This window comes from Equus asinus, chromosome 30 (assembly GCF_041296235.1).
Source record: "Equus asinus isolate D_3611 breed Donkey chromosome 30, EquAss-T2T_v2, whole genome shotgun sequence".
Classification (NCBI taxonomy): Eukaryota; Metazoa; Chordata; class Mammalia; order Perissodactyla; family Equidae; genus Equus; species Equus asinus.
This window is the reverse complement of record NC_091819.1, coordinates 27,282,862-27,297,952: the sequence shown is the minus strand read 5'-3', so window position 1 is coordinate 27,297,952 and position 15,091 is coordinate 27,282,862. Positions and strand designations below refer to the sequence as shown.

Below are 15,091 nucleotides of genomic sequence, written 5' to 3'. Positions count from 1 at the left end.
TTCCCTCGGCATCCCTTAGTCCCTTTTCATGCAGGAGTAATCTCATCATTTTATAATTTAATCCTTGCTGTCATTTTGAATTTGTTTATCTGAGTGGGAAAGGAGGGGAGAGTAAGGCAGAAGGAAATGAGGACAAAGATGTGCTGGAGAAGGTAGCAATGACTTTGGTTTGCTCTGAACATCACGTTAATTAATCTTAAATTAATACCCGTGTGGCCATTCATTTTTTAAGTTAGAAACATGTTAATATTCTTCAGTTTTACAATTTATCTTACAACATTTTTACAAATATTTTAAAGCAAAAAAATCTCCCTCTCCCTCTTAAAAAAAGAGAAAGTTATTTTTGACGATACCTTAAGGACACCCAAGCCAGACTCCACTTAAAATTTACAAGCATGAGCTTGAGCGCCTTTGTCCAGTGCTCCTCCGTGTTAAAGTGGGTTCTGATGGAATAGAAGGCGCCCCCGCCTCCAGGGTCTTCCATCAGGCCTTGGCTCACGTGAATCCTGTGGGGCAGGCAGAGACCCGACTCGCCTTTCTTGGCCTCTTTGTTGAAGTGCTGCAGGCAGTCCAGGAAAGCCACCATGGCCCGGTCAAACTTGTCCATGGCCCGGTCAAACTTGTCGTTCGGGAAAGCACCCTGCCGCCTGGTACAGAACAATGGCAGCTCAATGGAGTCATCTCTTACAGACTTCAGATAGGAATGGTCTCCGCAGGGCACGAGTCGATACCTCTGAAACTGCAGGCCGATGGTATTGGACAGGGCAAGGAGCAGCAAGGCTGTCTGTCCCCAGGCTGCATTAATCTCCTCCCAGCACACAGGGACACTGGGGAGGCAGCCCAGTCTGAAGTTATTGATGACGCCCACGGGGCCGCTATGCCCGATCTCAAACGTCACACTGAAGACATTGATTTTCTCCAGCCAGTCCAGCTGGGTCTGGGCATGCCGCAGCCGGTTCTCCATGCTCCTCAGCTCGTCATGAAGTTCCAGTTGTTGCCACTTCAGTTGACTATAGTCCCTCCAGAACTGCCTGTCGTGCTGGTCCAGCATCTCGGTCTCTGCCTGGGCTGCCGTCAGATCCGCTGCTGCTCTTTCTCGGTTCTTGTCCACCTCCTCCAGCTCCTGGACCAGCCTGGCCTCCTCCAGCTCCAAGCCCTTCAGCTCCTCCTGCAGTGTCTCCCTCTCATCCTCACTCATCCTCTCCCTGGTCTCCAGAAAGCGTTGGTAGTTCTTACTCTCAGATGCTGTGAGAACGAGTTGGCTGTCCAGCTGCAACAAAAGATTGTCAGTACAGTCCTCACACAGGGGCTGGTTCACAGCTTTTTCACTGGAGAGGATGTCAAAAATGTCCCTAGCAGCCTTCTGGATGCTATTGAGAGTTCTCACAGAGCTCAGCTTCCCAAGCAGAATGAAGTAGTTGGAACTGTCCCCGGACATCCTGCCATCACCAGGGAGGGTCCTGCAAGAGGCACCATCCTGTGGCTCGTCACTATCTGTCTCCTCCCTGGAGGTAGGGCCTCCCTCCTGGGTTTCTCTTGGCACCCCCTCAGCTGAGGCAAGCGCGGAAGCCGCAGATGCTTGGGTGGCGTCGAGGCCCGGGGTCTCCGTGGACTGATTCAGCTTCAGGGGCTGGTCGCAGCGCCAGCACATGAAGTGGATGGAGGACATGGCAGAGGGCTGACTCTCACCGTGATTCTGTTTCCTCTGCCTCCCCAGTTACTTAACCATTTATACCTTTTTAAGCTCCTGTAGAGGAGTGATTCTTTTAAAATGCATATCTCATCTTGTCACTCTCCTTCTTAAAACCCTGCAGTGGTACCCTCCTTAGATGCCTCCTTGAGCTCCTTTTAGACAAGTGAGTCTTTCTAAGAGGAGAATTTGATCATCTCACTGTCCTCTTTTTAACATTTTCCAGGCGTGTCTTAAGAGTAATCTTTCTAAAACTAAAATCTGATCATTGCACTTCCCTTCTTAAAATGTTTAATGCCCTTATCTTACCTTAAGATAAAGTCCCATCATCTTAACCTGAGCCAAGGCCTCTGGACGTCTCTCCAGCTTCTTCTTTCCCCATGTCCTGCCACCCTCACCCATGGGCTCCTCCATGTTCCTGCAAACTAATGGCATTTCAGTTCTTCCAACGTATCCTGTTATGCCCTCTGACCAGAACACTCTTCCCGCCCCTCCTTCCGTGGATAACACCTATCCCTTCTTTTAGGGCTGGGTAAGGTGTCATTTGCTCGAGGAAGCCTTCCCCTACCACCAAATTTAGACTTTCTGCTCTGGTGACACTTATCCTTTATCACACAGTAATGTAATAGACACAATGGAAATGATATTTTTTAATTGACAAATAAAATCAAATAAAGTAGTTTGGAGGTATAGATTTTGCCATCAGCTTGGCCAAAGGGTGAGATAAACAGTTTCATAATTGACAAGATTAATACACCAAGCATTTGCATAACGTCGAAAAGCAAACTTACAAAAAACTTTACAAATATGTTGACTTCTGTCAGTCAACCACCTAGTTAAGCACATATGGTCCCCAGAGATACTGGCACTAAAACAAAAACCTTTTGATTTCTAACCTGCAGTTGTTGACCTGGTGGAGCAGAGCATAAAATAAACAAATGCAGAAGGACTCAATTTCTCAACCACAGAAGGGGTGGAAAGCCACAGGGCCTGTCTCTCCCAGGGTCCAGCAGGAGGCAGCGTGCCAGCCACACGCACCAGGCTGGCAGGGGGATGCTCCGCGTGCTTGGGGAAGGCAGGAACCCTCCTGCAGATTCACTGGGGCCTGGCCCAGGACTCTATGCAGACAGGTGTGCTACACTGGAGTGCATGTTGAGGGACATTGCTCTAGCAAGAAAATACACTTTCGGGGCCAGCCCAGTGGTGCAGGGTTTAAAGTTCGCATGTTCCGCTTTGGCGGCCTGGGGTTTGCCAGTTCGGATCCCGGGTGCAGACATGGCACAGCTCGGCGGGCCATGCAGTGGTAGGCATCCCACATATAAAGTAGAGGAAGATGGGCACAGATGTTAGCTCAGGGCCAGTCTTCCTCAGGAAAAAAAGAAAAAGAGGAGGCTTGGCAGCAGATGTTAGCTCAGGGCGAATCTTCCTCAAAATAAAAAAGAAAGAAAGAAAATGCACTTTCCACTGGCCACCCTTGGCTGCAGTTTTCAAACCTCAGTTAACCCATGTCACCATCATGGCTGAATTGGTAATTCACACCTGTTAAGTTACCACTTGGCCCTTCATGCAAGCTCTCACCAGTATCCTATCTGCACCTGAAACTTACTGGGAGGCGGGAAGCCCAGAAGCACACTGAGGTGAAGAGAGGTTAAGCAACTAGTCAAGAGTCCCTCTGGCCCTCAAGAGTGCTCTGAAATGCCCCTGAATTAATCAATATTAGGAGCGCCTTCTAGAATTTGACTTCAAAGCCCCCTACCCCTTCACAGGCAATTCTGTATTCCTCAGGACTTGCCAAGCGGGCCGAAGATAAAAGTCAACCCTACAATTAGCTGGAGACGATCAACCATTCAAACCACTGTTTGCTATGAATTTAGCAATAATGATTGCCCAGTGCTGCAAAGGGATGCGCGATACCTCTGAGATACACATCTCGGGGTGATGGTTGGGAGGGGGTTGCTACACAAAGTCTGCCTTTCCTCACCCTGACAAAGGGTTGGAGCTGCTTTCAATGTCATGGTCAGTTCTGAGACCTGCTTCATCCCTGGGAGTAGGATAGCAAAGTAAATTCACTGCTAATGTCTAAATCTCATTTTAATTACCCAAAGCCAAACAGATCCAAGCCACACCTGGCTTTGGGTTTGAACCAGCCCAGAGGGAGCCCTGGTGCCTTAACAGACAGGGAACACACTGGTGAAGGGGCGTGGGGATGGGCTCAGACTGGTTATCTAACACCTGAATAATGCCTCCAGGGTAATCCAGAATCCGCCTGGGGAGCCCTCCTTAGTGATGGAGTGGCTGGAACCAGCAGTGGCTCTCAGTTGGAAAAGAAATCTCTTCTTATTTCTAGAGATTTTCCCTCCAGTTCTTACCTCCTCATTCCAGGATCTCATTTGTGAGTCTTGAGAAGAGCCCCAAAGTGAGAACTGCATGTCTTGAAGTGTGTTTGGGGCAGGGGTTTTTCCCACTGACATCTTGCCAGCACCTAGATGAATTATCTTGTCCTCACTTCCCTTTCTAAACTTTGCCCATGTTCTTGGGCTTCTTTGCTGCAAACCTCCAGGAAAGACTTGCCTCTACTTATTGTTTACAATTCCTCTCTTCCCAGTCCCTCTTAAACCCACCCTGATTCAGCTTTATTCTTTGCACTCCGTAGAAACTCCTCTTATCAAGGTCACAGTTGCTATCTGCGTTGTTAAATTTAATCTCAGTGGAATGGGAAGCCAAGTCTTCAGCTAAAAGTGAGGATGGAGAAAAAGAGATGTGTGTTACAGTCACCTAAGAGAGTAGAGAGAATAGAGGAGACAAGTGGGATGACTCCTCTTAGTTGGAGAGGTTCACATGTGATTTGCTGTCATGAGTGGGGGTACGTTTCTCTCCAGCCACCGTCACCAGCATGAGCGCTGCCAGGCATGCAAGACTAAAGCAGGGCGATGAGGCAGAAGAAGGTGCTAGTAGGGAGAGTTTAGGAAGGCAGATTCTGCAATGTGCACCAAAGGAAGGACGAGGTCGGGGTGGGGGGAGACAAGGAAAAGGTTGTGGGGCCGACGTACTTCCGTCCTGGGGGGTTGGAGGAATTGGGGTCAGGGTGTGAGGACGCCAGATAAGTAAACACAGGAGGCAGTCAGAGTGGGTGCATGAAACGGAGGTAACACAGCGTTTGCTCCCTATAATCATATGACCGTCTCTCCTCTCCCGATCCTGAACCAAACACCCTTCCTTTGGCTCCTCTGGGTGTGTGATACAGTATTCTGGACTCGCAGTCTTGGGTTCTAATCTTGCTTACTTAACCCCTTCGATGCACAGATTGAATTTGAGATTAAGAGGTTCCGTATCAAGAGGAGGCTCTGTCACTGTGTCCAGATCCCCACCAAACATGCCTTTAGCCTTCGCAATCTGGCATCTGTCTCCACAATTAGTAGGATAAAATGATTCCTGCTTAGGTCAGCAATGAACGCCTAAATAGCACATCCCGAAGCACGGCTTCCTCACTGGCTTTCGGTCTTTAACATTTGAGATGGCTGCCAGCCTCTCGTTAAAAGAAGAAAACAAAATCCTTTTCTGGACTCCAGAGGATTGTTGCTTCTCACTCTCCTAGGTCTCTGACCTTTCTTTTCCACTTCATTGACTCTTCCCCCTTAGGCTGAGAGACTCTGCATTTAACAAAACAAAAATTATCTTTCATATGGACACTGACCTTTTGTGAGGCTTGCAAAGTGTGAATAAAAGTTTCCTTTAAAAATTCAAGGCTTTGTACACCCAATGTTCATAGAAATATTATTCAAAATAGTCAAATGGTAAAAGTAACCCAAATGCCCATCTGTGGAGGAATGGATAAACCAATGTGGTATATCCATACAATGGAATATTGTTCAGCCTTAAAAAAGAAGGAAATTCTGACTCATGTAACAACATGAATGAACCCTGAGGGCATTATATTAAGTGTACAAGCCAATCACAAAAGGACAAATATTATATGATTCCACTTATATGAGGTACTTAAAGTAGTCAAATTCATAGAGACAGAGAGTAGAGGGGGCCGGCCCGGTGGCGCAGCAGTTAAATTCGCACGTTCTGCTTCAGCGGCCTGGGGTTCACCCTTTGGATCCTGGGTGTGGACCTAGGCACGGCTTGTCAAGCCATGCTGTGGTAGGCGGCCCATGTAAAATAGAGGAAGATGGGCACAGATGTTAGCTCAGTGCTAGTCTTCCTCAGAAAAAAAGTGGAGGATTGGTGGCAGATGTTAACTCAGGGCTAATCTTCCTCAAAAAAGAAAAAGAGAAAGAAAGTAGAATAATGTTTGTCCGTGACTAGGGGGAGAGGGAACAAGGAGTGTGATATTGTGATTTATAATAAAAAAAATATATGTTTGGTCTTCCTCCCTGTTCCTGCCACAGAGCTCCTAAAACCCTCGGAATTTCCTAAGTGTTAAGAAGATCAAGGTGTCTTTTGTTATGTTAGTGGCGTGATTTTTGGAAAGCCCCTAGGTCATCTAAGGATGGCTGCTGGTTGCCAGGGGAACCAACCATGATTAGAGGGGCTGAAACTTTCACTCCCACCCCCTGACCTCCAGGGAAGGTCAATCACCAATGGCTAATGATTTAATCAATTATACCTATGTAATGAAGCCTCGGTAGAAAACCAAAAGGAAGGGGTTCAGAGATCTTCCACATGGTGAACATGTGGAGGCGCTGGAGAGCGGCACTCAGAGAGCATGAGTGCTCCTCGCCCTTTCTGCATGCCTTCCACCTGGGGCTGTTCCTGAGTTATATCCTTTTATAATAAACCAGGGATCTAGTAAGTAAATGTTTTCCTGAGTTCCGTGAGCCACTTTAGCAAATTAATGGCACCAAGGAGGGGGTCCTAGGAACTTCTGATCTGTAGCCGGTCGGTCAGAGGCTCAGGTGACAACTTGCATTGCAGCATTGGCATCTGAAGTGGGGGTGGGGGGGGGATGAGGTGAAGCACTGAAGGACTGAGCCCTTAACCTGTGGGATCTGACACGATCTCCCTGTAGACGGTGTCAAAATTGGGTTGAATAGTAGCACACCCAGCTGGTTTCAGAGAATTGCTTAGTGTGAGGGAAAAACCCACACGCTGGAATTGGGAGCATAATCCAAGCTCATGTCAGAATATTAGGGAGTTAGTGGGTAGTGGGTACAGAGTTTTAGTTTGTGAAGATGAAAAGTTCTGGAGACGGCTGGCTGAGCATGGAAAGCACCACCATCAATATTTAGGTTCAGGCCTTCGTTCTCACCATCATTAGCAGGGAGAGAAAAGTCCCTGGGAGGCAGCTCAGGTCTAATGTTCTAAAATAGCCCCTGTCAAGATGGTAAGTGCTCACAGGCAGGACTATACTTATACCTAAGGCCACACCAGCTGGAGCCCACTGGTGACCCCCCTGGGACAATCCGCCACTGCTCTGCTGCTCCCTTCCTTGCCATTAATATGCCACGAAGCGTGTTCTTCCTCGCTCCACAACTAAGTTCACATAACTGGTTCTGCGGGGTAGGATATTTGGTGGGGGGCCGGCCCGGTGGTGTAGTGGTTAAGTTCGCATGCTCCATTTCAGCGACCTGGGGTTCATGGGCTCAGATCCCAGGTGCAGACCTACACACCACTCATCAGTTGTGCTGTGGAGGTGTCCCACATACAAAATAGAGGAAGACTGACACAGATTTTAGCTCAGGGCCACTCTTCCTCAAGCCAAAAAAAAAAGAAAAGAGGAAGATTGGCAACAGATGTCAGCTCAGGGCCAATCTTCCTCACTAAAAAAACAAGTCATTTGGTGGCCTGCTGGTTTCTTCCACTCTGTTCTGGTGTGGGGGGGAAAAGCTCTGGCCCAGGGTTCAGAAGACTTGATTTCTGCTCATAATTTGCTACAGATAGTTCTTCTCTGTGTGTCTCAGTTTTCTCACTCGTAAAATAAGACGTGGAGCAAGTGATATTCGAAGTCCTCTCAACTCCAATTGTTGTCACTTCTTCCGTTCATGTTAGACAGGGTTGACGACTAGCTCTTGTGCCCACTCTACATTCCCTCCCACCCCCATAATAATGTCACTAAGAAATCATTTGAGAACCAGAATTTACTAAAATGCACAGACTTATACCCAAAGACAACCAAGTGATAGGACCATGTGACCACGGACTGTGTTTTCAACTATTTGGGTAGTTTGGGCTAAGCATTCACATTTGATACGCTTTTTCAATGATGAAGAAGTTGGTGATTGATGCCATTTTCTGGTCTACAAAGTCACAATGTCTAGCAATCTGAGCCCAGAATGGCAGGAAGCTGTGTGGTCCCAGAGCTTGTTGGAGTTATGGAGAAGGAGGAGAGTGAGGGGCCACCACCAGTTGCCAGGGCACAGGGTTAAGTGAGACGCTGCAAAGGGAAGGGAGGCAAGGGGTGGGGAGTGAGGAATTCAGGAACGGATCTGGAACCGGTGAGGAAAACGAGGCAGGGGAAACAGTTCTGGGCGATAAGATTGTGAGCAAGGCAAGCGTGCTGGGGGCCAGCTGGAGACTGGCCAGCTGGCTGGATATTCAAGTTTGTGGCGGCAACAGAGTTGGCTTGTCATTATCACCAGTCATTTCTGGATCCCTATTGTAGGCATTGGGGAAAGGGTGGCGGACCTAACATGTTCCCGGCTTAGCGTGGCGATTGTATTATTGTCAAGCAAATGTTCATCCTTCCCTCACTCCACATGGGGACTTATTTTGGACTGTGGGCTGAAGTGCAGCCTGCTAGTTCCAAGCCCCACTTTCTGCTAGCTCGCTTGTGCTCCTGTCCTCCACCGTGAGAACAGTGTATCCCATACAGGAGCTGAACCTTCAGCTTTCGTCTCCAAATGAGAAGACATCTAGAGCCCAGCCTAGCCACAGCCAACCTGCAAAACTCTGAGTGAGAAATAACCGCTTGGGTCATAAGCCATTAAGATCTGGGGGTTATTACCATAACAAAAGTTGACTAATCAACACAGTGTTAATTACCTTATGTTTATTTTTTCTCATCTTAATCCTTCTGAATCAGGCAACAGGATCTCTGAAAGCTGAACATCAGAATCCCTCAGGAGCTGGGCTTTGTTCCCAGGGGTATTTGACATCAAAAGGCATGCTTTCCATTAAAACTTGACCACTCTGGTCCTTGATGAGTAACCACTGCGCCATGGGCCGGCCCCCATTCTCAAGTTTTTGTTCTCCTTTCTCTAACTGTGATATTGTGATTTATAATAAGAAATATCTGTTTGGTCTTCAACCCTCTTTCTGGCACAGAGCTCCCAAAACCTTTACAATTTCCTAGGTGAGTAGAGCAAAATGTGTGTGTTGTTATGTTAATGAGGTGGCTTTTGTCCCTACCTAAGGATGGGTCTGGTTGCCCAGAGAACCAACGTTGTGATCAAAGGATTGGAACTTGCAGTCCAACCCCCTGACCCCCGGGGGAAGCTGGAGGCTGAGTCAGTCACCAGGGGCCACTGACTTAGTCAACCATGCCTACGTATTGAAGCCTCCATAAAAACGCAAAAGGAGAGGGCTTGGAGAGCTCCCAGGGTGGTGAACACGTGGCGATATGGGGAGCGTGTCAAGCTCGGAGAGCATGGAAGCTCCGTACTTTCCCCCCTTCCTTGCCCTGTGCATCCCTTCCATCTGGCTGTTCCTGAGTTGTACCCTTTTATAATAAACTGCAATCTAGGAAGTAAAAGGTCTCTCCTGAGTCTGTGAGCCGTTCTAGCAAATCAGTCGAACCTGAGCCGGGGGGGGGGGGGGGGGGGGGGGGGGGGGGGGTGGTGGTGGTTGTGGAAACTGTCAATTCATAGGGGTCTGTTAGAAGCCCAGGTGACAACTTGGACCTGCAACTGGCATCTGAAGGGAGGTGGGAGAGAGTCAGAATTGAGCTGAATTTTAGGACACCTAGGTGGCGTCGAGAATTGCTTATTGGCGTGGGAAACATGCTGGAACTGGGTCCAGAACATTCACTAACCTTTTCCTTCCTATACATTTACAGATCTGTGTACATAGAGGTATCCTTTAAATGAGTTTTACTTTTCTTTAACAATGACTAGAATCTACCCATGTCCTACCTAGTGCTTATTACAGATAAAAACTATAATTTGTTTCACTAGTTTCCTCTGGATGGAAAATTAACAAATGGTAACCAAATATTTTTGGCCTATCTATTTTGATCTTTTGCAGTTAGCCCTTTCTTTCATCCAAAAGCAGAATTTACCAAGACTGGCTGGTTCTCTCAACAATGGACCATCTGAGCTGGTTTTGACTGTCAGGAGACAAATCAGTTATTAGGTATTATTCTGTAATTTCCTTTCATCAGAAACTCACTCTAGGGATTGATAATTCAATTTAATCCCTGTTATAAAGGAAATTACTATTAAATAAAAGCTTAGCTTAGCGCTTCTGTAGTTCCGGTGATTCATAATGCATCGACTGTAGTTACAAGGCTGGGGTCTCAGTCTGTCCAGCCAGTTTTGACACAGGCCGAGGTAGACTGTGAAACAGCAGGAGGCGCAGGGATTGTGAGAAGCCATTTTTCATCTTCCTAATCCTCATTCTTTTCGATTTCTCTTTTGTTTATTTCTGAGAGACGGAGCTCACTGGGCAACTGGGCAGTGCGCAGACTCCCTGCCTCTGCTGTAGGATAATGGCTGTTGGACTTGCCAAGCCCCAGGCAAGTCTTTAGACAGAATGCCCGGAAATGTGCCTTCGAACTTTCGTTTCTTCCTCGGCCATTTCTTTTCTTTCTTTTGACAAAGATTAGCCCTGAGCTAACATCTGCTGCCAATCCTCCTCTTTTCGCTGAGGAAGACTGGCCCTGAGCTAACATCCGTGCCCATCTTCCTCTACTTTATATGTGGGACGCCTGCCACAGCATGGCTTGCCAAGAGGTGCCATGTCCGCACTCGGGATCTGAACTGGCGAACCCTGGGCTGCCGAAGTGGAACGTGTAAACTTAACCGCTGCACCACCGGGCCGGCCCCTCTAAGCTTTTTTGATAGGATTCTAACCATTTATGATGAGGTGGGAAGGAATTTTAACACTGGATCTTCCTGAATGACGGTCCCCTCGCTTCTGATGAGTCCAGCTTTCAAGTGCTCCTTGTGTCCTGGTCCTCTGGGTCCGGATCTTTGGCTCCTCAGTCATTTCAGGTCACGATTTCTTCTTCTGCGCATGCTCTGGCTACATGGCTTCGCACATTTTCTGAAAGATAACTCTCAGTCCCTCTGTTGATAAGAGATAAGGTCAGCTGAACTGGTCCTGGAGGGGGCCTGCGGTTACAGATCCCTACCTATTTTTCTGGCAGGATTTTTATTAGAAGGATTATCAGAAATACATAGTTTTTTCTTGAGAGCTCTGTTCAAGTGTTTCAGTCCCCTTGCCTTCTGTGGATACTTTAATCCCAGTACCTGGCACATAGCAGGCTTTCCATTAAATAATAATCGAATGCATGAAATGATAAACCTGAAGCATTCAGATTTTCTAACTACGTGATGGTGTATTCTATTTTTACTAGTGGTTGTTTTATTTAAAAATTATTTTCTTCTCCCCTCTAGTCAAAGTTATATGAATTTTGCCACTCTTAAAAAATTGCTATGGGTATAACTTTTGTTTCTGATTTTTAAAAATAATCTTCCAAAAGATTATTTTTATTTAATAAATAGGCCTCATGCTTAATCCAGTTCTTGACTCTGAGGAGCTGACTCTGACATTGGCACATAGTTGTAGTGATTTAATTTAAGTGTTCAATTTAATAACTAATGATGTTTTTCTGTGTGTGGTTTTTTTTTAAGATTTAATTTTTTTCCTTTTTCTCCCAAAAGCCCCCTAGTACATAGTTGTATATTCTTCTTTGTGGGTCCTTCTAGTTGTGGCATGTGGGACGCCGCCTCAGCATGGCTCGATGAGCAGTGCCATGTCTGTGCCCAGGATTCGAACCTACGAAACGCTGGGCCGCCTACAGCGGAGTGTGCAAACTTAACCACTCGGCCACGGGGCTGGCCCCACTAATGATGTTTTTATGTGTTTTGCTCTTCTTAATTCTTTATATGTGTAGGTGCATATGTGTGAGTTTGTGTGTGTGTGTGTGTTCTAGGGTAAGAGTCCAGCAAGAGGGTCAGTTAAGGGCTATGAATTTCTTTGGGGATGCTCTATGTTAATCCTGCCCTGAGGGATTTCATCAAGTTGTAACATCACCAGCGGTATAGAGTATCCCTGTGAACACATATAAGAGTTAAAAGATTAGTATCAGAATACAGAGTGAATTTCCACAAATCAATTAGAAAAACAAACCCCCCAATAGAAAAATGGGAGAAAGACATGATTGGTGATTCTCAATTCTGGCTGCACGTTGGAATCACTGAGGACTTTTAGAAAATACAAATGCCTCCCATTCTCCCAGATTCTGATTTAACTGGTTTGGTTTGAAACTCTGGACCTGCCTTTTCTTCAGCTCCGTGGGTGATCCAGAGTCTTCAGGATTGAGAAACACACAGAGAGAAGATGTCCTTGCACGGGCTCTTGACATGTCAGTAAATTCACATAAGAAAACAAAAGAGGGATGAAGTATTTTTGGATGGGCGTGGAAATGCAAACAGGAGTCATAAACGAGCAGGTGGAGACGGACAGTGCTCCTGCGGAGGCCGAGAATCCTGTAACTCCAGAAGTGGAAGGAACCATAAAGACAGCTTAATCTCTGCTCACATCTCTCCAACTATTATTTTTTTTTTTCTGCTTTATTTCCCAACCCCCCCACCCCCGGTACATAGTTGTATATCCTAGTTGCAGGTCCTTCTAGTTGTGGGATGTGGGATGCTGCCTCAACATGGCCTGACGAGCGGTGCCATGTCCGCGCCCAGGATCCGAACCCTGGGCCGCCGCAGTGGAGCACGCAAACTTAACCACTCGGCCACGGAGCCGGCCCCTCTCCAACTATTATTTTGCTACTGCAAAAGTTGTAAAAATATGTGTGTGGGTATTCAAGGGCGGCAGAATGTTCCACCCTAAAATATGCCTCTTTGGCATAAGGATTATTTTGAGAAACTGTAGACACAGGAGAACCTCTGAAAACAGAGTAGAGGTTACCCTTTTCTAAGAGAAATTTGCAGTAGAAAGGGGCCTGTGCCGGGAGAAGTGCTGTTACTGGAGATCACTTTCCCAGCCGGGAGACCATTCTGCTGGGCAGGGCAAATTTGCTTACCCAGCACATCCTCCTCTCACTGTCCCACGACTTGCCTTCCCCCACTTTGAAGCCCCAGACCCTCATTCCTGTCCTTGGCCCAGGATGGTATGTTACATATACATATATAAATATATAAACACATATGTGCATATATAATATGTACATATGTATATATGTAATATATATATATTTAGTACTTATAGTTTGTTGAGAACTTTTATCTAAGTTACCTTATTTGGGTTCCATAATTCTATGAGGTAATGAAAATCATTAACTCCATTTTATACTTGAGGAAACTGGCCGGTGACCCTCAGTGACTTTGGCAGCTGCTGGTATTGAGGTGTGCCAGGACACAAAAGTGGGAGAGAAAGAAAGATCATTTGAGGGACTTCCACTTTGGGTAAGGGGGCAGGGATGTCTAGCATATTCAGTTTAGCACTCTCACTGAGAAGAAGTGAATATGCCAGAGGAAGTCTGAAAACTTCTTAAAGCTGAGAAGGACTGGAATATAGTGAGAGATGACCAGGCCAAAATCCAGGAGAAGGCAGGAACACAGAGGGAGTGGGAACGCCACTGCTTGCTTCTGCCCTGTGGGCATTTGCTGACCTGATGAACAGCTGCTAAACTGACAAGTGGGGAGAGGATGACAGAGGTGAAAGCCCGAGGCACCTACAGAGAGCAGAGACTACAAACGTCTCTCTCACAATCAGGGTGAACCAGGAGAAAGCCAGTTCCCATTTCCCCCCTTCCTAGAGCTGTAGGAAGAGTTTCCTTGTTGCTGAGAATGGAGGAGACCTGAGCGGAAAAATGTGACTCTGAGAGGTTGTAATGCAGTGCTCCCCTTCCTAGGCATTGTATCCCACTCATATCAGAATCAATGGGGAGTTTAAAGTGGCTGCAGACTGGTAGCACCCCAGGAATTTAGTAAATACAAATCCAAAACCTCAGTGGAGGAAAGAGCCAATGCTTCTGGGAATGCCAACAACAGTTCCAGGGCTATCATGTGCACGCCATCAAAGAGAACTAAGCTCATTTTGAGTGAGAACCAGTGAAAACAAAGAATGACATAAACTGGCCTCCAATGTCTTTAAAAATTGTAATTATAAAACATAAGTGATTCTAAAGAGTGCTTATAATATTTAAAAATATAAGAGATACCCAAAAATATCTGTGAGAAACAGAAAATTATAAATTGGGTCATAACAAATTTGAAATAGAAACAAAAAAGCAACTTCTACAAAGAAAAAATTCAATGACTGAATTTAAAATTCAATGTAATGAATGAGTTTGGAAGACAAGAGAGTTACAGACTTAGAAGATTGGTCAGAAGGAATTATTCACCATGTCATACGGACAAAAATAAAAAATATAGCAGCAAGTTTAAGAAACATGAAGGATAGAATAAGATGATCTAATATACATTTGATCAAAGTCCCAATTGGAGAGAAGAGAGAAAATTGATGGAGGCAATATGTGAATAAATGACAGCAGTGAATTCTCCAGAACTGATGAAAGACTCTAATCCACAGATTCAAGAAGCCTAATAAAACCCCAGTTGAACAAATTTTTTATTTAATTTAATTAATTTATTTATTTTGAGGAAGACTAGCCCTGAGCTAAATCTACCAATCCTCCTCGTTTTGCTGAGGAAGACTGGCCCTGAGCTAACATCTATGTCCATCTTCCTCTATTTTATATGTGGGACGCCTACCACAGCATGGCTTGCCAATCAGTGCCATGTTGGCACCCGGGATTTGAACTGGCGAACCCTGGGCCACTGAAGCAGAATGTGCGCACTTAACCCCTGCACCACTGGACCAGCCCCCCCAGTTGAACAAATTTTTTAAAAAGCCATTACTAGATACAGTAAAATTGAAGAAAATAGGAGTTAATAGAAATATCTTAAAAGCAGTCAAAGAAAAAAAATAATAGATTATCTTCAAAGGAGCTGCAGTTAGATTGAAAGCTGACTTCCCCATTGCATCAAGATACAATGGAACAAGACCCTCCATATGCTGAGGAAAAAAATAACTGCCAACCTAGGACCCTATATTCAATGAAATATCTTTCAAGCACATGAGCAAAATAAAAACATTTTCATAACAAATAAAAACTAGAGTTCATCACCTGTAGACTTCTCTCTGAAGGAAATTCTGATGGAAGTGGTAAATATGTGGGGAAATCTAGACAGATATTGACTTCATCAAACAGAAAAG

General features: G+C 45.9%; 1 protein-coding gene across 1 annotated transcript; it reads right to left on the bottom strand.

Moving 5' to 3' along the window:
* Positions 1-337: 337 nt before the first annotated feature.
* BECN2 (beclin 2) lies at positions 338-1,669 on the bottom strand. The gene has a single exon (XM_014858913.3). The coding sequence runs from the start codon at positions 1,667-1,669 to the stop codon at positions 338-340; it is 1,332 nt and encodes a 443-aa protein (XP_014714399.2).
* Positions 1,670-15,091: the final 13,422 nt, after the last annotated feature.

What these genes read in the sequence shown, in the direction of transcription:
- BECN2 (XM_014858913.3), bottom strand. Translation starts at nt 1,669, where the DNA reads ATGTCCTCCATCCACTTCATGTGCTGGCGCTGCGACCAGCCCCTGAAG.